This window comes from Aspergillus ibericus, assembly GCF_003184845.1.
Source record: "Aspergillus ibericus CBS 121593 unplaced genomic scaffold BO80scaffold_11, whole genome shotgun sequence".
In the NCBI taxonomy this organism is placed as follows: Eukaryota; Fungi; Ascomycota; class Eurotiomycetes; order Eurotiales; family Aspergillaceae; genus Aspergillus; species Aspergillus ibericus.
Window position 1 is genome coordinate 1 of NW_020292109.1, and position 19,913 is coordinate 19,913.

General features: G+C 52.7%; 10 protein-coding genes across 10 annotated transcripts; 6 read left to right on the forward strand and 4 right to left on the reverse strand.

The window, feature by feature from the left end:
• On the forward strand, positions 1-1,110 carry BO80DRAFT_18374 (uncharacterized protein; the record flags this gene model as incomplete). The annotated part of the gene is made up of 1 exon (XM_025714044.1): positions 1-1,110. A coding segment is annotated over one exon (1,027 nt), but the record flags the coding sequence as incomplete, so codon positions are not given.
• On the reverse strand, positions 1,066-3,532 carry BO80DRAFT_18384 (carboxylesterase). Its single transcript, XM_025714045.1, has one exon. The coding sequence runs from the start codon at positions 3,265-3,267 to the stop codon at positions 1,195-1,197; it is 2,073 nt and encodes a 690-aa protein (XP_025577125.1). The 5' UTR covers positions 3,268-3,532; the 3' UTR covers positions 1,066-1,194.
• Positions 3,533-4,652: 1,120 nt separating this feature from the next.
• Positions 4,653-5,742, forward strand: BO80DRAFT_423281 (putative esterase/lipase). The gene has a single exon (XM_025719013.1). The coding sequence runs from the start codon at positions 4,811-4,813 to the stop codon at positions 5,690-5,692; it is 882 nt and encodes a 293-aa protein (XP_025577126.1). The 5' UTR covers positions 4,653-4,810; the 3' UTR covers positions 5,693-5,742.
• Positions 5,743-6,679: 937 nt separating this feature from the next.
• On the forward strand, positions 6,680-8,578 carry BO80DRAFT_18422 (uncharacterized protein). Its single transcript, XM_025714049.1, has 2 exons — positions 6,680-7,757; positions 7,803-8,578. The coding sequence occupies exons 1-2, from the start codon at positions 6,855-6,857 to the stop codon at positions 8,442-8,444; spliced, it is 1,545 nt and encodes a 514-aa protein (XP_025577127.1). The 5' UTR covers positions 6,680-6,854; the 3' UTR covers positions 8,445-8,578.
• Positions 8,579-8,624: 46 nt separating this feature from the next.
• On the reverse strand, positions 8,625-9,850 carry BO80DRAFT_492069 (uncharacterized protein). Its single transcript, XM_025723744.1, has 2 exons — positions 9,741-9,850; positions 8,625-9,683 (listed from the first exon to the last, which is right to left on the reverse strand). The coding sequence occupies exons 1-2, from the start codon at positions 9,787-9,789 to the stop codon at positions 8,713-8,715; spliced, it is 1,020 nt and encodes a 339-aa protein (XP_025577128.1). The 5' UTR covers positions 9,790-9,850; the 3' UTR covers positions 8,625-8,712.
• Positions 9,851-10,258: 408 nt separating this feature from the next.
• Positions 10,259-12,411, forward strand: BO80DRAFT_377420 (SD08430p). Its single transcript, XM_025716697.1, has 2 exons — positions 10,259-11,986; positions 12,032-12,411. The coding sequence occupies exons 1-2, from the start codon at positions 10,293-10,295 to the stop codon at positions 12,363-12,365; spliced, it is 2,028 nt and encodes a 675-aa protein (XP_025577129.1). The 5' UTR covers positions 10,259-10,292; the 3' UTR covers positions 12,366-12,411.
• Positions 12,412-12,511: 100 nt separating this feature from the next.
• Positions 12,512-13,042, forward strand: BO80DRAFT_463058 (uncharacterized protein; the record flags this gene model as incomplete). The annotated part of the gene is made up of 2 exons (XM_025722562.1): positions 12,512-12,647; positions 12,734-13,042. Exons 1-2 carry the CDS (start codon positions 12,558-12,560, stop codon positions 13,040-13,042), a joined length of 399 nt encoding a protein of 132 aa, XP_025577130.1. The 5' UTR covers positions 12,512-12,557.
• A 213-nt stretch (positions 13,043-13,255) lies between these two features.
• On the reverse strand, positions 13,256-15,557 carry BO80DRAFT_492071 (GMC family oxidoreductase). The gene is made up of 5 exons (XM_025723745.1): positions 15,245-15,557; positions 14,468-15,185; positions 13,926-14,364; positions 13,371-13,798; positions 13,256-13,305 (listed from the first exon to the last, which is right to left on the reverse strand). The coding sequence occupies exons 1-5, from the start codon at positions 15,449-15,451 to the stop codon at positions 13,289-13,291; spliced, it is 1,809 nt and encodes a 602-aa protein (XP_025577131.1). The 5' UTR covers positions 15,452-15,557; the 3' UTR covers positions 13,256-13,288.
• A 1,783-nt stretch (positions 15,558-17,340) lies between these two features.
• Positions 17,341-18,347, reverse strand: BO80DRAFT_423287 (uncharacterized protein). Its single transcript, XM_025719014.1, has one exon. The coding sequence runs from the start codon at positions 18,278-18,280 to the stop codon at positions 17,420-17,422; it is 861 nt and encodes a 286-aa protein (XP_025577132.1). The 5' UTR covers positions 18,281-18,347; the 3' UTR covers positions 17,341-17,419.
• A 488-nt stretch (positions 18,348-18,835) lies between these two features.
• Positions 18,836-19,899, forward strand: BO80DRAFT_492073 (Yae1 family protein; the record flags this gene model as incomplete). The annotated part of the gene is made up of 1 exon (XM_025723746.1): positions 18,836-19,899. The coding sequence occupies one exon, from the start codon at positions 18,836-18,838 to the stop codon at positions 19,469-19,471; it is 636 nt and encodes a 211-aa protein (XP_025577133.1). The 3' UTR covers positions 19,472-19,899.
• Between the last annotated feature and the right edge of the window lie 14 nt (positions 19,900-19,913).

A 19,913-nucleotide genomic window follows, 5' to 3' on the forward strand; every position in this document is an offset into this window, starting at 1 on the left:
CACCAGCCCCCTCCTCCACCTGCCCCCCGAACTCCGCAACAAAATCTACTCCTACACCCTGGAATCCCTCCCCTCCCCCACCGCCTCCACCCGCACCTACCGCCGCCGCGCCCTCTATTACCGTCCAGGCTTCCAACGTCCCAAACGCATCTCCACCGCCCTCCTCCAAACCTGCCAACAGATCTACGCCGAGGCATCCCTCCTCCCCGCCCTCCTCACCACCCACACCTTCTGGTGTTATCGTGCCCCGCCACATGTCCGCCATGCCGCGGCCCCGGGGGAGTATTTTGCCCGGATGACCCCGGAACAAAGGGGTGTGGTGCGCGAGGTGGGATTCTTCACGCAGCAGTTTTTCTTGGAGGGAAGGTGGGGTGAGATTTTGCGGAGTTTGCGGGATGCGGATGGGGAGGGGCAGCTGGGTAAGGCAGGAGGAGGAGGAGGAGGGGGAGGGGGAGGGGTCCGGCCGAGGAAGATTACCCTTACGTTACGACATTCCGATTGGTGGTTTTGGGAGAGGAATGAGGAGTTGGGGATTGATCCGTTTCGGGCGGGGAGGGTGAGTGCGCGGCAGATGCGGAGCGGGAGCGGGCAGGGGCAGAAGGGAGGACAGATGGATGACAGGGCGTGGGGGAATCAGTTTGTGAATGTGCCTGGGTTGGAGACGTTGGTGGTGGAGTTTGAGACCGTGATGAGGAAGCGGGATCAGTTGGATTGGATTGTACAGATGGCTGCCGGTTGGAGGTTTCCGCTGGTGCCGGAGGAGGGGATTTTTCTGGTTCCGGGGGAGGAAGGGGGGGAGAGGGAGGCGTGGAGGTGGGTGGGGGCCAGGGAGGAGGTGTTGAGGGCGGAGACGGAGAGGGGTGGAGTGGAAGAGGAAGAAGGAGAGGATGGGGCGGGGCGGGTGCCGGAGTTGATGCCTTTGAGGGAGGGGGGTGAGGATGGAAAGGTTGAGTTGGATTATGATCCTGAAGTGGAGGAGGAGTATTATGTGGTGTTTATGACGTGGAGGAGGCAGAAGGTGGAGTGATACTCTGTATGTAATTGAGGTTTTTTATTTGGGACATTCTAGAAGCTTGATAGTTTATTTTGCAAGCTGTATATAATTCAACTGATCTGCGAATGTCCACGACAACACTCCATAAGCACACTGGCAATGCGCACACCTAGGATAGCTATCTATTCCTCCATCAACTCCTAGATCAAGGTAGTATACGGAAGCAAAATCTTGCAATGTGCCAGGTCAGGGAGCATCGACTGCGCCAACGGAGGATACTGCAGGTTCGCAATTTCCGGACTGTACGTCGTATATTCGGGCCACGACCAATTCTCGAAGAATTCCAAGGTGCTGTTATACCCCCGAGCTTTAAGATACTCCGTATTGACGTTGGGATTTCCGGTGCGAGCAAACGATGCCCACATGTCTTGCACAGCGTTGGTGTAGTAGACATCCTCGTCTACCCGAACGGGCTGATCAAACAGATAGTAAGTGCCAAACACCTCATACAGGTCACTCGAGTGGCATCGGTAGTATGGCGTCTCGGGCTTGCCGACAGGAAATGTGCAGAGGTCATAGTAGTCGTAATAAGAAAGCGCGTAGCCCCGATGCATCACGTAGATCCACTGCACCTCGAAAGCACTGACTGCAGCACCGATCTCGTGAAACTCATACCCCAGGCAGGTTATCTGAGCATCAGTTGCAACGTTGATGCTGGCGTTGTAGACATCGGAGAAGGTCTTGGCCAGATCACTGGTATAATTGCTGGGATAGCCCTCGATCTGCCATTGGCCCGAAGTCACAATTGCTTCCGCCTGCTTAGGGGTGATCTGCGAGTTATTCAAGAGAATCTCCAGGTTCTCTTCCCAGCTCGTGACATTCGGATTCAGCAGGGTTTCCAGCAAAGACTGGGCTTCCTCCGGCATATGCCCGCTCAGGTACTTGATGTTGCGGCTGATGTACGGCTGGCCCTTGGCCAACTGAGCCCAGGGTATATCAGGCACGTAGATCTGGTCGACAATGGTCTTCCACGAAGTGAGCTCACTATAAGTCAAGTTAAGGAGCGTCTCCGCAGGGAGTTCCTGCAGGCACTGCAGTCTCTCGTACCCAGTGTTATTGCAATACCGATCCAGAACGGGCACATTGGTAGCAGCAGCAACCTCAGGGGTCGTGTCATGGCCACGTCCAGCAGACTGGAGAATAACCCCGTTGAACAGGCCCTCTCCCTTCGGAGAGGTAAGTACATCAATAACGGAGCCACCGCCAGCAGATTGGCCAAAGATGGTGACATTGTTGGGGTCCCCGCCAAAATCAGCAATGTGCTTCTGCACCCATCGCAGCGCAGACAGCTTATCAGTCAGAGCATAATTCCCCGGGATAATATCGTCACCGGTGGTAAGATATCCAAAGATGTTGAGTCTATAATTAGGCACGACGAGCACGACATCTGAGCGACTGACCAGGCTGGCTCCGTCAAAGGTAGAGTCGGTACCAGTCCCAGTGGTCTGACCACCACCATGATACCAGAGCATCACCGGTTTGAGGGGCGCCGAAGAATTGGCCGCAGGAAGCGAGGAGCTGTACACATTCAAGTACAAGCAATCCTCACTGTTGCCCCAAGGATTCAGTCCATACGCGTTACCGTCGAACCAGCCGTATTGCAGACAGCCGGCACTGTAACGTGTTGCATTCACGTAGCTTCCATTCCAGTCCTCAGCATATCTAAAGCGTAGCGCGCCCGTGGGTGGCTTGGCAAAGGGGATCCCAATGAAGCGAAACGCCATGTGGTCCCGAAGACCTTCAAAAACAGTGCCATTGCTCTTTACACTAATGGTGGGAAATTTGGAATAGTCCGTATCAACGACGCTGACAAAGGGGGCGCTATTCGTGCAGAGGAATGCAGCAGAACCTGGTTTGGACGTGGTACCTCGCCAATTCACGGGATCAGATGAGCATGAAGACCAAAAGGTCTGGTTATCATTGATGACCCCAAGATATTGCTGGTAGGAAAATTCATACGCGTAGGCACTGAAGTCCTCACAGCTCAACAGCGTCTCATTGTAGGCCTCACAGGCACTGACGGCTTCAGAATAGCTAACAGCGGCATTGACAAAAAGTGCGCTGGGCTGTGTTCCATGCGTAGACCAGTTGCCGTTGTTGTGGAAGAAAACGGTCAAGTCGTGACTAGAAGGGTTGGCACTGGCGGCACCGACCAGGGCTGGATAGAGCACGCTGGTGAAAGAAAATGCCCATGTAGGAAACTGAGGCATCATGGCTTGGAGCCTTGGACAGAAAGCGAGTACAGAACTGTTTAGAATAAACGTGGTTGCAGGAAAGATCAAGATACCATAAGAGAGGCTCGGGGTATTTATATTCCTGTTCCTCTCTTCGTTAGAATCCCTCGGGCAGTAGCCCAAAGTGATTGCAAGTAGTGAGGAGAGAAGCAACTGCACTTGGCCCCGACAATAGGCCTCTGAGGTCCAGCAACCCGATGTTCCTTGACATGTCGTGCGGGGAAAGCACACATCTGGGTCGGTCTCTGCGTCAGTCTCCACAACGGCATCTATGGCTCCATTAGACAAGCTGTTATAGTCGAACAGTCAGACCTCGTCGAATAGGCATTCTGCCCGGCCAGATACTAGGCCACAGCTATCAGCCAGGCTAGTCTTCGGCCAAATATTTTGGCCCGATCGCCCGACGTTCTGCCGCTTAGGTCCTTTTCGGCAATCTAATCCGAACTTCCTGGGTTTGGTCCATAATAACGCACCCAAGTCGACTAGTCTCCACGCAGTCACCGCATCCGCTAGTCAAAATGTAGAATCGGACCTAGATCATCTGATATCAATATCCCCGTGGGGTGCAAGATCCAGACCGGTGGGCGGATCATCTCCGAGCAAGCGTTGAGTGCGGCGATGCTTGTCTTGCGGATGCTGAGACACGGCGAAAGATTCATATTGACTTTGGTTAAGTTAGAATCCTCTCTTCTAGCCGAGTTAAGAGAATGCTTGATTGTGTTAGCTTGTCTGCAGAGGTCCTTCATGGTCATCCGTCTGGCTCTTATCAATCCCGCATTCTAGGCCTAGGCTTTGGAAGGCTGATATCCCACACAAGTGCATCTGCATCCGCTCTCGTTGGCCGCACTCGACGCAGGTATATCATCGCCATGCCGAGTCTTCCGATTGTCAGGCCACTGCAGAGGGGTAGGTCCAGATAGGCAGTTTTCGTCCTAGAATTGGAAGCATCATACTATTCTTAGTGAAGCAAGTTGAGCGAGTTGAGCCTTCGGCGTTAGGCTTCTTTGGCGGTGCAAAAGAAGCTTGGCCAGTTCGGGGGATCAGTGGACTGGATAATTGATGATAAGACCTTCCTGAACGTTTTATGCTGAGACATAAGCATCAGCACTGTATTTGTCAGGCTGTGTTGTCAAGCCCATGGAACACTGGAATGCCCGTGCGTAAATGCCACGCTGCTGAATCCTCCCCGTCTGACACAATTAGTTGAGCACTACCAAACTAGCACGTTCGAAGAGATACGTTCCGTATAAGTAGTACTGAAGACGCCAAATCGCCTCAATCAACTGGCGTGGGTGGAGTATCTGACCGTGGCCGTTAGTGGAACCGACGAATGCCGCTGCCGGCCGCGGAATGTTCGTCATCGACGTGGACCAAAACCACTGAGGGGAAATTAGTCTCGGCACAACTCTGGTGCCTCATGTCTCCTATTCCACTTCTCCCACCACATCCATTCATCTCTTGGTAGCTGTTTCGATAATTATTGTGTTTCTTCGAGTTGATCTTTTCAAAACGTCACCACACAATGTTCTTCCTCGTCTACCTCTACTACAAAATCCTCGCGGTCGTGATCAGAACATTCCTCGGCCCCAAACGAGAGATCAAGGCCACGCCAGATGACGTCTATCAAATTCCGTCACGCGATGCAGAGCGGACTATCAAAGTCCACGTCTACCGAAACGCATCCGCATCCACCGAGCCGACCCCTGTGCTGATCAATTTTCACGGAAGTGGGTTTCTGCTTCCCCTTCACGGCAGCGACGACGCATACTGTCGTCAGATGAGCCATGAAACTGGCCGTACCGTCCTCGATGTCCAGTACCGTCTAGCACCCGAGAACCCGTTTCCCGCGGCGCTCAACGATGCCGAGGATACTGCCAAGTGGGTTCTAGGACAGCCGGAGAAATTCGACCTCCGCCGGGTGTCTCTCTCCGGCTTCAGCGCCGGCGGTAATCTCTCCTTGGCAGCGGCAGCCAATCTGTTCCCCTCGCAGACCTTTCACTCCGTTCTGGCGATATATCCCGTCGTGGACTTGGATACGGATCCTGCCATGAAGACTGCGCCCGATACTTCAGGACGACCAATCCCGGCTAGAATGTCGAGAATATTTGACAGGTGCTACACGCATGCCGCGTATGATACGCGGGATCCGAGGATCTCTCCGCTGTATGCTAGTGCAGACCGATTCCCTGACCGAGTCATGATTGTTACTGCGGCCTGTGATAACCTGGCGCCTGAAGCGGAGGCTCTGGCGGAGAAGATTGCCAAGGAACCCGGAAAGCTGGTGGTGCAGCAGCGGATGCAGGGCTGCAATCACGGCTGGGATAAGGCTGCTCGGGCGGGGACGGTGCAGTGGGATGCAAGAGAGAAGACGTATGCCATGGCGGCAGCAATGTTGTCGAGGTAACCTTGTATCATAGAAGCCTTGTAAACAGCCTATCTCATCTACTTTTCTCCCTCATTTCACGAGTCCATTGTAATCAGTAAAATACGGTGAGGCTGGCATCAAACCATCACGACATCAGACCACCCCTCCTACCTAGTCTGGCACTAGGCGACCCAGTGTCCCCCACGTATTGGTAGGAATGATCAACACGCTACTGGAGGAAAGCGAAACGTGACGAAGAGAAGGGTCCGCACGAGAAGCAAGCTCAGGAACAGTGGGCCGCCAGACCATCCTGAGAGGATGCCGCCGGCATCTGAAGCGGCGGTGCCTGGCCTTAAGCCATGGTGTTGCAGTGGCTGAAACCATGGTTCCGATTGAGCTGTGCGATGCCGGGTGACCGGGTGTCCTATGGCCTGCCCTATACCCTAGACAGGGCCTAATTGGGGGAGGGGTTTAGGTTCGACCATACGGGTAATTCTCTGGAAATACGCGGGTATTGTATCCATCATTCAACGATCGGGTGCCTGAGTCGGACCCGGGGATGGAATGGCTGACAGGCTGTCGTCTCCTCCTCACAATCCCATTATGCCGTCCATTCCATTCTATTCCTTCATTTCAACAGGGGAAGCAATCATTCACGGACAAGGTCTGATCATCTCCGTGCTTATTTCTGCAGTCTGATTTCTGCAGTCTGCACCACCTTCCAAGTTTCTAGCGCCTACTCCATCCCCCCCAGAGTGGATGCGTCGTTTAATAAGGAAGAATCGGTCAGGCGGGCCGTGGGTCGCAATAATAACAAGAACGACCGTGAGGCCCAAATCAGGTTGTCGCATTGCCTCTGCTGCTGCTGTTGGCCCGCCGCAGAGTCATCCTCGCTCTCATTAGCTCGTTCCCTCTGCTCCTCCTCGTCCACGACTCGCCCTCCTTTCCCTTTCCCTCTCCCATCCCGTCCTTGCCAGGATTCGCCCCTCCCCGCAAGTCGGATGCTGCTCTTGAGCGCCTCCATCTCGTCCACCGTGCTTCTAGTACTGTGGACGAGCCTTCTAGCGTCGTGCGACTCGCGTCTTTGAACCCCTTTTCTATATCTTTTGCCCATCCCCCTTTACTGCTCTCTGCAGGATTATTCTTAGTGTCGGATTAAGCTCCATGTGTGATTGAGATCCCGCCTATCTGCAATTGCATCATGGAGCCGACCGTTTTTACCGAAGACGACGAATCTCGGTACCGCAGTGAGGTTCTCCTCTTGTCCTCCGAGGAATCGGAGACGGCGCAGGAACAGAAACTTGTAGACGATGCCCGCCAGCTAGGTCTGAAGGTGCCGGAAGTCGAGGTGGTGGCATCGCTGGCCGCGTCCATTGCCTCGGGAATGGTGGACCTGTCCTCCCCGACCATATCCTCCGGCTCCTCTACCGATCGCAACTCGACGCACGAAGTCACCACCCCGTCCCTCGAGATCCCGCCGCCCATCGATCAGCTCGCCTCATCTCTCTCTGCATTTACCGTGGCCTCCGAGCCGGTCCAGGGTGGCAGTACCCGATCGCTCGCCTCATTGTCCACTCGGCCGACATCCTATAGCTCATGTGAGGGAAGGTTGGGCCGCGGGATTGACAGTCTTGCGGTTCGGACACCAGGGAATCGGGCGTCGATGTTCAGCGTCGCCTCGGCGGACAAAAGGGAACGACGAAAATCAGCGCTCAAGTCGGCAATCGGGAAGATCCATTTCAGAAAGAAGCGGTCGCCTTCTTCCGTTTTGCTTCCGCCCGCCGCGCAGATCACTGTCGCCAAGAACGAGAAGGGCGTTGAACGAGTATACGTGGAGTCGAGGCCATTAGAATCGCAGAACCCCGATTCCCCGGTAGAGAACCAGGTCTTGCGGCTGGAGATTCCCGTCTTTGACAATGAGTCGCTACAGCGAAGCCTGGATGATACACAATTGCGCCAAATGCGCGAGGCTCATGTGGCAGAAAGGAACAGGCACAATGATTTCCAGGATGCATTTATGGCACAATTACGGCGGCGCCAGCAATCCATCGTCGCCGACCAACTAGCGGAGAACAAACGGCTCGAAGTGAAGAAACGCGAAAAGGTATGCACTTCTCATCAGAGTTGTATCTAGTTGCTGACTTGGCAGAATACTACCGATGCGGCTCGGATGGAGGAGCGGCAGCTGACGGTGGAGATGGAGCAAATGCGAGAATTCGAACGGGCCAAGTTAAACTCGCGCACACGCATCAAATACATGGAAGGGTACTTTAACAACACGAGTCCACCGCCATCCCCTGTCAGCTCGGCTGTGGACACACCCAGTCGCAAGTATACGGCGCAACACAAGGCTCAGTTGGCGCAGGAATATCACGACCACAACTCGATGGATCAGCTGCATCAGGCCAAGATCAAAGTGCTGCGTGAGCGGCAGGAACTGCGCCTGCAGGAGGCGATCGCGCGAATGGAACGGGAGTTAGACGATCTGATCGACAAACATGCGTTGGAATTCGCCCAGATGCAAGAAAAGCATCAGCAAGAAGAAGGAGAAATCCTCCAAGCCTTTGACGCGAAAAAGTCCAAATTACGACATCGGTGGACCCTAGAAGAGGCCATCCTGCGCAAGAAACTGGAGGGTGAACACGGGCAAACCTATGGGCCGCTGCCCCCTCTGTCGTTCAGCGACTCGCACTACGACACGCGTGACTCGGCCATTTGCGTGGCCGACGCTGAAGCTGGCAGCGGGGATGAGGGACCGGCGCACCCAAAGAGAGGGGGACAGGTGCTTTGATTACGATGTGATGCCTAAGTGATACCCTTTCTTTTTGGTCATCATGCATATATGCATTTACACTAATGTCTCATACTCTATACTTTGTAATTATCTTCACTTACATCCTTCTGCGAAGCTGTTCAGCGAGCATCATATATACGCCGGCTTACATGTGCATAGCATTATAATAGACTTGCTTGATACCTGGATCACGTTAGAGGAATTCGATATCAGATATTAATATATGAAGCATAGGTCCTTAAGCAATATGAACCAAAGGCACATACTAGACCTCGGGTGATGCCGGCACAGTGGATTTCTCCAACCGCTGCAGCAGAGTCTCAACCCTACCATCACCCCCCGTAAGAATTCCCTCAGTCAGCTTATCCCGCCCAGCATCCCCAATAACCACCGCTCGTTCCACCACCCCTGTATTGGAGATCTTGAACCTTCCCACGCGGCCATCCTCCCACTCCAGCCGCACATAAACCGCCTCCAACGACGTCGGGCCTAGCGACACAATCCCAAATTTGTTTTTCGCAATGCGCGTCTCCCCCGCACCATCGGTATTCGCAGTCGGACCAAGAATATCCCTCTCCCACGGCCTCTCATCGTCTTCATACAGGGCATCATCATCCACCCCGCGTGTCACCACCCCCAGCGTCTCCCGTAAATACCGCACCGCATCACACCGCAGATGCCACACCACCAACCCCTTCCGGACCTCTCGCACAAAACTCTTGAGATCTTGATTCCGTGATTTGCGCTTCCACGGTTTAAGCTGCTCCTCCTCTTCCCCATCCTCGGCCGTAGATTCAAGCGGCAAATACACCCTCTCCAACCTCGCCATATCCACCACACTCGGAATCGTATGTCGAAGCACCTTCACTTCCTTTTTCCCACCCCCATCTCCACCTTGACTCCGACCCACCCGTCTCAAAAGCACATAATACGGCTTCATATACCTCCCATCCCTCGCACAAATATCAATCCTGATCCCAAGTAAACTCTTCCCTTCCGCATTCGGCGACGGATCCGTGAACGGGAACGTGGTCGTCGAGAAGGCGATCCGGTGATGATTCGTTTGGGCATGCGACGCGCTGCTTTGGAGGAGGGGCGAGATGTCGGTCCATTCTTGTTGGCGATGGGATTGGTTTGCGGGCGGGGGGAGGGAGTGGGTTTTGGAGAGGCGTTGTAGAGGACGTGAGGAGAGGAGGCTGCTTGTTAGGATGCGGCGGCGGTGGTGGAGGGTCCGGACTGTTTTGGGTTGCTGTTAGTGGGGTGGGTTGGGGAGCGGGGAAGGATGGGACGAACTTTCGGCGCGGATGGAGGAGATTTCGGTGTCGAGGTCGTCGGGGTCCATTTTGTTGAAGTGGTTGAGGTGGGGGTGGATGGGTTGTGCTGATGGTGGTGAGAGCTCCAGCTTGGATGCGGAGATGATGATAGCGGTGGTGATCGTGATAGGCGTGTTTGTTGACAGCGGTCACGTGGTTATTGGCGGCTCTCGACTTGCAGTTCGATTGGCGGGTAGAAGAGGCGATCCGGGTTTGATCCACTGTGTTGGGTCGGGAATCTGGTTTGTGAATAGGCGTGAATACGGGTCGGTGGTTTCGAATGGTAATGGAAAGAGGCTGCGATGTTTATTGTCGTGTTTGTTATTGTATCTCTATGAGATCTTAGTTGATGCTACATCTTGTATATACCACTCCTATGGTAATTGAATCATGGATAGATTTGACATCTGCAGAGCTGCAAGTAATGCGGACATTCATTTATTGACGGATCAGCCAATCACAGCGGCAACCTCTCGGCCAGCCAAACGAGGCTCTTGAGGCCAGCTTGCCTCAAATCCTCTCCACCACGTCGATGGATGCTCCAGTTCATCCCTCCTCTCCCTCCCCTGCCCCTTTCTCCGCTTCTTCCTCCCTCCATGTCCCTGCGGATCCCTACGCTTCCCACGATCATCGTCCGTCCGCAGCGGATCGTCCTCAGGAGGTGGAACTCCAGTCCTTAGCATGCACCGACACGTCTGAACGCGACCGTTTCCTTCATTACACAGACCACTCCGATCGTCCCGGAGACTCCGCCTTTCTTTCGCCTTCTGAACTCGACTCCGACTCGGCTTCCATTCCCTCCCTACACACGCGACTGCCTCGTGGCCAATCCCCCATGAAGCGCAAAGGCCGTACGGTCTCGAAACGCCATTCGAAGCCATCCCTGACCATCGCCACGGGCCAGAACGGCTACGGCAGTGACAGTATGGATTCTTCCATTGAAATGCGCAAGAGGGACACCTCGGTTGAGTCGACCGCCACGCGGGCCAATCGCCTCATGTCGCGTTCCAGCTTCACCCTCGACCATGATCCCCCGATTACCCCACAGACCCCGGCGATGACCACTACCTCGTTTACAAACCTGCCCGCCAGCGATCGCCGGAACTTTCTCCTGCTGTGCGTGCTCTACTTCCTCCAGGGCATTCCCATGGGGCTGGCCACCGGGTCGGTTCCGTTTCTCCTGAAGCCGTACCTCTCCTACGGACAAATTGGCGTGTTCTCTCTCGCATCCTATCCATACTCGTTGAAGCTGCTGTGGAGTCCGATTGTCGACGCGATCTGGAGCCGCCGGTTCGGCCGACGCAAGAGCTGGATCACTCCGGTGCAGGTGATTGCGGGCATCGCCATGATCTATATGGGCGGACGCATCGAAGAGATGATGAAGGAGGCTGGCGCCAATGGCGGCGCGGGCGTGTGGAATTTTACCTACTGGTGGTTCTTGCTGGTCTTTTTCTGCGCCACGCAGGATATTGCCGTGGACGGGTGGGCGATTACGTTGATGTCGCCACCGAACATTTCCTACGCATCGACCGCGCAGACGGTGGGATTGACTGCCGGCCACTTTCTGTCTTACACGGTGTTTTTGGCCTTCAACTCGGCCGACTTTGCCAACCGCTGGTTCCGGGCGGTCCCGGCGGAGGGAGGCCTGCTGTCGCTGGGTACGTACCTGAAGTTCTGGGGCTGGGGGTATCTGGTGGTGACCACCTGCCTGGCCGTCATGAAGAAGGAAGACCGGACCCATGAGCGTGACAGCATTATGGATGTCTACCGGAGCATGTGGAGTGTGCTGAAACTCCGGCACGTCCACACCATTATCCTCGTGCACCTGATTGCCAAGATTGGGTTCCAGGCCAATGACGGCGTCACCAGCCTCAAGCTGTTGGACAAGGGATTTGGCCAGGACAACATGGCGCTGGTGGTGCTGATCGACTTTCCGTTTGAAATCGGACTGGGCTACTACGCCGGCAAGTGGTCGACGGAGTACACCGCGATGCGGCTGTGGTGCTGGGCGTTTATCGGACGACTGGTGGCGGCCGTGTTTGCGCAGGCGACGGTGATGATTTTTCCGTCGGGCGATCAGATTCCGACCTGGTACCTGCTGATGGTGATTGGCGAGCATGTGTTCTCAACATTCATGAACACAGTGATGTTTGTGGCGGTGTCGGCGTTCCATGCGCGCATTGCCGACCCGAGTATTGGGGGTACCTACATGACGATGCTCGCGACGTAAGTTTTCCCGCTCCGTTCGCTGACCGTACTAATCATATGCAGGGTTTCGAATTTGGGTGGTACATTCCCTCGATACTTTATTCTCAAGCTGGTGGACATGTTCACGGAAGCGACCTGTGTCCCTCCGACGGTGCCACCCACCAACCTAAAGGGTGACCTGGTCACGGAGGCCTTCTCCTGCGCACTGGAGCCAGATCGGACGCGCTGCGTCAACGGAGGGGGCAGCTGCGATATCCAACATGATGGGTACTACACGACGAACATTTTGTGTGTGGTGATTGGGGTGGTGACTTTTGTCCTGTTCATCCGACCGGCCGTCCTCAAGCTGCAGGGACTCCCATTGCGGGCGTGGAGATTAGCTCCGGGCAGACACTAGTTTATTTATAGATGCATGCAAGATGATTGTGTGACATGAGTACCACGGTAGAAGCTGATTGGCAGACCCTGTATGCCGAGATTAGCCCAAATATGAAGCACTAGCGTACCACACTATGCTGATCTGCAGGGTATATGATGATCTCCATTCCTCTCCCTCCATCGTCTTTCATCCATTCAAAGAAACACAAAAATGCATCTCTCTACCTTTCTCCTCCTCCTCCCCCTCCCGTTCCTCCCGGGGGTGTTCTCTTCCTCGCTAGACACCCTCCGCTTCAAAAACGTACGTCCATACCTAACCTTTACCCTTGCCTAATCCCCCCCCCTCCCACCCAAAAACCACCCCCAATAACTAACACTAAACGAAAGTGGGACCTCCGCCTCTTCACCCCGGGCTGCAACCCCAACACCACGAGCCTGGATCTCTCCGTCTTCCACGCGCAGGGGGTATCAGGCACAGACGGCTGCACGCCCCTCGACAGCAGCGTGAATGTATCCTCGGTGGATAGTTTCTCGTGGAAGAGTCCGGGGGCCACGCGGTATGATCTGTGTTTGTATGAGGGGTGTGGGGAGGATGGCACTGGGAGGGTGGAAGTCGTGAGGGATGGATGGGAGGTGTGTGTGGGGTATTGGGGGTGGAGGGGGTGGAGGGCGGTGGAGGCGGATGGGGCATGTTAGGTAGGGTTTTTTTTTTTATGGATTTGATGGGTTTGATGGGTTTGATGGGTTTAGGGGTGTTTGATTCGTTCAAAGGGGTGGTGAATATGGTGGGGGGTGTGGTGTATGAGGGGGGTGAGGGATAATGGTGGAATGATTGATTGCTACTGAGGCTACATCGTCAAACATTACGGAGTATAGACAGCTAGTATTTTCTATCTGTAATTTGCAGTTTCTAGGCTTCTAGCTTACCGCTCAAGTATTTTGTCACGTGGTTTGGACCACTATGCATATCCGGTCAGTACTACTAGCATAGCTTGTGTGTAGATATCTTCTAAAGCCTACTTACTCTTCCAGCCCTGCTTGATAAGATCTGCTGCTCTTTCTGCGAACGCATACACAGTGGCTTGCAGATTCGCGGTGCTGACCAGCGGGATCGCACTCGCATCCACAACCCTCAGGCCTTCAATACCATAGACCTTCAAATTGGAATCCACCACTCCGTCCTTCTCGCGAGGCAGCATCGAACAGGTCCCCGCAAAGTGCCACATGGAGACTAAATTGTCCCGCGCGTACTTCTTGGCGGCATCTAAGTCGCCCTGGAAGTCTGCCTCTGGGTCTCGGAACTTCAGTGGCTGTTCGAGCAGTGCCCCGAGCTGAGGGGACTGTGCCAGTTTCTTGATACGGAGCAAGTGCCGGGCCATGACTTCCAGATCGAGAGGATTTGACAGGTAACCGGGATCAATGATTGGAGGGATTTCAGGGTTGTTAGAGGTACTGGAGTTCGTTTCATCAGATTTGATGGATATACGGTTTGTTGAGGGGGGTGGGAAGGTAGCATGTGAAATGTGAAGAATCAGGAGGAAGATTACCTCACCATCTCTAGCAGGGAAGAAACACTTACATATGAACGCTTCCGCGGGAAAGCGGTTGAGAGAGCATGACTCCCAGCGTGACAAACTTTCCAGGCGAAGCAGCTGGAATCGTCCCGTCCTTGAGGTCTGTGGAATAATTCGTCTGCCCTAAGGCGGCCAGGTACGCAGCGGATGGTTGCGTGGGGTCAAGAACAGTCGTCTTGGCGATGTCATCATAGGCTTGTGTCGCCCTGTGCGGTGAGGTCTCAGGGGTGTCGTTCGTAAATAATGCTTGGAGGGCACTTCTGTCCGGTTCAGGCAGAGGCAAATAGGCGTAGGTATGAACTCCGAGGGACGCGAGGGGCCCAGATTGCGTGGCGGCGTATTCCTGCATAGCCTGACCAATGGCCTCAGGCTCTTGTCTAACCAGAGAGTCCTTCGTCTCCAGGTCAGGCCTTGCTTGGAATGCGGTGTACGATATCATATGATCTAGGAGGAGATGTCAGTTCCCATCCCAAAGCGAGTATGCGTCAAAGAGAGATGGTTTCAAGTTATGGAAGAGCTGGTGCTAAATTGGAAGCTGTTCACATACCCTGAAGATTCTGCTCAACGCCAGGAAGGTCCATGACTAGATCGATACCATGCTGTTCAAGAAGTTCTGCTCTACCAACTCCTGAAAGTTGGAGGATTTTCGGAGATTGAAGAGCACCAGCAGCAAGTATCACTTCACTCTTTGCCTGAACAGACTTTGAGACGCCATCGAGATTGTATTGGACTCCAATGGCTCTGGGAGGCTTGCTGTCATCAAACAGAACTCTCTCCACAAATGAGTTCGTCAGAACATGAAGATTTGGTCGAAGCTCCGCAGGCTTATAATAGGCCGAGGCAGAGTAGCTTCTCTTCCCTTCCGAGTCAATACTCGCCAGACAACTGAAGGAGCCTACCTCGCTGTGAATGAACGGGTCCCCGGCATTGTATTGCCCACTGCTGCGGAACAGTTCGGCCCATGCCCTGCGAATCGGGTGTGTCTCGTCACCAAAAGATGTTTGGATCGGACCTTTCGCTTCGTTCAATTCAGGCCAGTCCTCAATTGCCAGATTTTCTTTAGCATCCTGTGCGACAGTCGGACTGTGATAGGCCTTTGAGAAATAGTCCTTTAACATCGTCCCATTCCATCCAGGATTGCCGAGTTTCTCCCAGGAGTCAATAGCTCCCTTGAAAGGAGGAACAAACACGTGTGCATTTAATGAACTGGATCCTCCCAGTGCTTTGCCCTGGTTGAGACCAAGCACTCGGCCATTGAGGCCCGGCTGTAGAAATCATGAATAAGCCCATACACCCCTTTTCTCAAGACACCGACGGTTCTTACCTGAGGGGAAGATTGGAATTTCCAATCCGCATCAGATCCAAGTAGTGCGGCATAAAAGATGGGGATGTTCACGCGAGGATCTGCGGTCATGTCGGCGCCTGCTTCAAGAACCAGGACAGATATGCTGGGGTCCTCGCTGAGTCGAGAAGCAACCACCAAGCCAGCTGTACCGCCGCCAATAACGACAAAGTCATATGCAGTGGCCATTTTGTACTGTGTGCAGTCTTAGACAAGGATTGGACGAGAAGAACTGCGAGCGTAGCAAGTAGTAGCTTGTCAAGAAGCAAAGAAATACCCGGAGACGGGAAGTACTATATATTACTACTAATTAAATGCCTCCTAGTATCATAAGAGTGAACAAAGAAATACCTAACGAGATACTACTTAGAAATGCTAGAATTAGCCCCACAAATGCCAGTTCTACCCCACCCAAAAGTACTAGACCAATGCAGTTTAGCATTATGATTTTTGTGGTATCAATTCTTAACCGCTAGTTACGTAACAAGAAAACGAAGTCTGAGGTAATCATTGGAGGCTTGATTACAGAGATATTATTATATCAGTACTAGAGGATAAACTCGCTGGAGAATAGAGGACTGTATTAAGATATAGATAGGTTTAAACTTAGTGTACTTACTGTACTTATAACTTAGGGGATGGGACTTAGGAGACGAATGAGAACAGACCTCGAAAATCCTTCCGAGAAAGCTTATTTCGCCTTGCGATTATAGGATTCAGGTTGTAATATGTCGGTGCTGATTGAGGGCAGTTAGAGCCTTGTATATTAGAATCTTTATTCATTTAGATAATGAGAATTAGTATTTGTGCTGCCCATAAGTGAGCTTACAAGCCTCTAAACTAATACAATGATAGTTTTGTTTAGGTAACTGAATTATTCTCAGCCTTGTCTCCACAGTCACATGCATTCCCAGCCTTATGCAGACGCCTAGACTATTTTGTGGCTCTCAACAACAGCCTTTATTTGGCCCCATGCTTTTGGCCCCATGTACTCCATATTCTAGTGATCCGCATTTTGGCCCCATGCATCATATACATGAAACAGTTGAGTACTTGGGCTCATCCCGGCCAATTCAGCACCGACTACAGAGTCAACAAGTTATGAATAGTAATTTGACACGTATCTATTATCTGTGCTTGAAATTATGCCCTGAGCTACAAAGCTAGAGCAGGTCCTAACAGTGACTTTCTCTTCGATCATCGTATGATTGTACCTTGCGACTAAGCTATACGAGTAGCACTGCCGCACTCTAGTCCCAGGCTAAACCTCCATAGGTAATTGCAATAGCCAGTCATGTAATTCTGTAAGCAAGTGGATTTGCTTATCGGGAGATATACAGCTAGCTACCACTCTTTGATTCCTACGAAACCCGCCTAGTGCCCTCAGCCCTCCCGAGTCCTCCAGAAAACCCCAGAGAGCCCCTTTAAGGCTCTGTATACAACTGATGGACTTACTGGTAGAATTGCCGGATATATTACTAGGCAGAATCACAAATAGCATCTTCAAATGAGGTCTGTGCAGAAATCATTAGAATATCTCTAAAAAAAATAAAAAAATGGAGGGCGCTGCGCCGGGAGAAGACCTGGCACTCCGGGAACCCCCAGAAACAAGATTTCCTAGTAGAATTACTAGCATCAGGGGCAAGCACTTGAACAAGGAATCAAAACGGATACTAGTTTTCTTTCTTAAATCAAATACTAAAGATGGGTCTGAGGTCAGCCAACGCAGGCTAAACCCGAACTAGATCTAGCAGAGGTAGGGATATAGAATGGTTTGGGGATTTTACTGGAGCAAAACTCATGGGGGAGATCGGAGGGTTTGAAGCTTTACCGATATATCATGGCTCATTGGATTTTTTGTTATGTCTCTGCGTATTGTTTAAGTGATATTAGTGGGTCTAAGTGATATTAGTGGGAGATAGCTTTGTCTTCCTACGAACAATGTGTAGGCTCTTGAAATGTGTATAGTGATAGGTGTTCTGATAGGCCAATTTATTACAATCAATACAGGAGCTTAGGATTTAACACAAGATTGTATAACACAAGATTGTATAAAACTAAAGAATAAGAAATTTCTACTTACTTGGAAACAATGATAGTCATTAATAATAGTACAACATCTGAAGTAAACAAAATTACTAAACTAAAACAGCAAAACTACAACAGAATCTTCACAGGCTCTCCTACATCCCCCACCGCAGCATGAAGCAAAAACCGAGCATAACCCCGATGCAACCTCCCCACCCATCTAGGAATCATCTTCTGCGAGTCTACCCCGCCTTCATGCTCGATCACCTCGTAGTCATGGGCCGAGGCAAATCGCACATCTACCACTTCTTCCCCGTTATGGGTATAGATGGGCGATATGCTCAGTTCATGACGTCCCCCGCTCATGAGTCGGAAGGGGTAGCCCCATCTACTTAGCGTCTCGAAGAAGTGGATTGGTTCGGGGGGGAGGGTCCAGGAGAGGAGGAGGCTGGGGAGGGGGTTGGAGGGGGTGAAGGATTCGATGGTGAGGATGTCGTTTAGGATGGGGATTTCTTTGAGCATCTTTTGGGATGGGGTGGTAGATGGGGAGAAAGTAATCAGGCCTGTATCCCCGGGGTCATAGGTTCTGTTCTTAAAAAGATTGAATATGCTCGCTTCGTGGAGGAGGGGTGGGGTGTTCAGGAAGGTGAGGATCCAGGCTTTGAGTAGGGTTTCTCTTTTCTTTTCTTTATTCTCCAATTCGGTGGTTTCGGTCGTGATGGGTGGAGATTGTGGATGAGCTTGTAGAAGAGTTCTGTATCGTTTGAGAAGAGACTGTACAGGCACTGCACGCGCCTCGAAGACATCGATCGCCGGACAGTGTTGCGTGGCTGGGTTTCTCGGGGTGCGGAGACCGAGGCTGGTGGTGGTGGTGGGGTCGGTGGGGGGGTATTTGGCTTCCAGGGTGGAGAGGAAGCGGTGGGTGGTGTAGGTGAGGAGGATGGGAGGTGTGAGGAGGAGAATTTTGGTTGTCTTTGTTGATCGGCGCATGTTGTGTAGTATAAGTTGTATATAAATATGGATGGTGGGTGGATTGAATGGAGGTGAGGAAGGTTGGTTATATATGAAGACGAAGTTTGCTATAGTAATGCTGTTAAGGCTGGACGATCAGCGGAGGTAAACAATGCCCGAGTCCTCCGGGTGGATACTGGATACGTCGTATGATCTGTTGATAGTTGAAGGATTTAGCTGCGGTGCCTGGATGATGTGAGATGTAAGAGGGGAAGATGATTAGTCCCTCAACAAACATGGTATCACATACTAGTACATTCTCATTGAATTCATTAATAGGTTTAGCTTGATCAGATAACTAAATCACAATATAAGCCTCATTTACTCCACACCAAAATACTTCATCGATGGTATCGTTCTGATAATTCAGATCCAGATAACAATCTCCCCACCCGATAATCTCCGCCCCACCCATCCACTCTTCCCCGCCTTCAATTTTTCTCCAACACCACCATCCCCCTCCCCTCACCACCACGCCAACACCCACCTCACCATATCACCACACTCACCGAATACACCACTACAGAAACCAAAATGTCCACCCTAGACGACATCTTCGGCTCCTCCCCGCCCGCCCCCTCCCACCCCCAATCCACCCCCCCATCTCACACCGAACCCTCCGACCTCCCCTCCCTCCGCCGCCAACACGTCACCGCCGGCTACCGCGACGGCATCGAAGCCTCGAAATCGACACACGTACAATCCGGCTTCGACGCCGGGTTTCCCGTCGGCGCACAACTCGGTATGCGGGCTGGAACCATCCTCGGCATTTTAGAGGGAGTGCTGCGGGGGTATGAGTCGCGGGGTGTGATCAAGAAGTCCTTACCCGGGAGGAAGTCTACATCGACATCTACATGTACAGGGGATAAAGCTGGGACGGGGAAGGGTGATACTTCGGAAGAGTCGCGAAGCGCGAAACGCGCAGAACTCCTGGCGCTTTATCAGCGAGCTGTTGCTGAGTTGGATGTGCGGAAGGTCTTTGAGGGGATCAAAGAGGGGGAGTTATCCTCGAAGGAGGAAAAGGCGGAAGAGAGGTTAAGGAGGCAGGGTGAAGGGGTTATTGGCGGGTGGGAGGGGAGGGTGGGGGTTCCAAGGTGGGAGGAGAATATGGAGGCTTTGGAGATGAAGGATGCTGAGGGTGATGAGAAGGAGGTGGTTGAGGAGAGCTGAAGTGGGATACTCTTGGCTCTCTAGGTATCGATGGATGGTACTTTATGATTCTGCCTGCCCCTGCGTCGGGTGGGTGGGTTGATGTCAGCCCAGACGGAGTGCGCGGGCGTGCATACGTCGAGGATCCCCTGCTGATGCCGTGGATGGCAGGTAAGCAGGTTGGCACTTGGCAGTAGGCAGTAGGCAGGCTGTCGGGGTCTCGACGGTCGTATCTGCAAGGTACGCGATGTGATGGCTGAGGGGAAGTATGGCTGGCTGGTACAGTGGCTCACTGGCTATTGATACAACACGGCTGGTGCATTGATGCCGTGGTGCGCATTTGCTTTACGGGACTAGATAAGGAAAACATATGTAGCACACTCAAATACTAGATACATAGTCTTCCTATGTAGTTGGACAGACAAAACTTCAGTGAAATTAGTTAACGCGAGTCATACCCAAG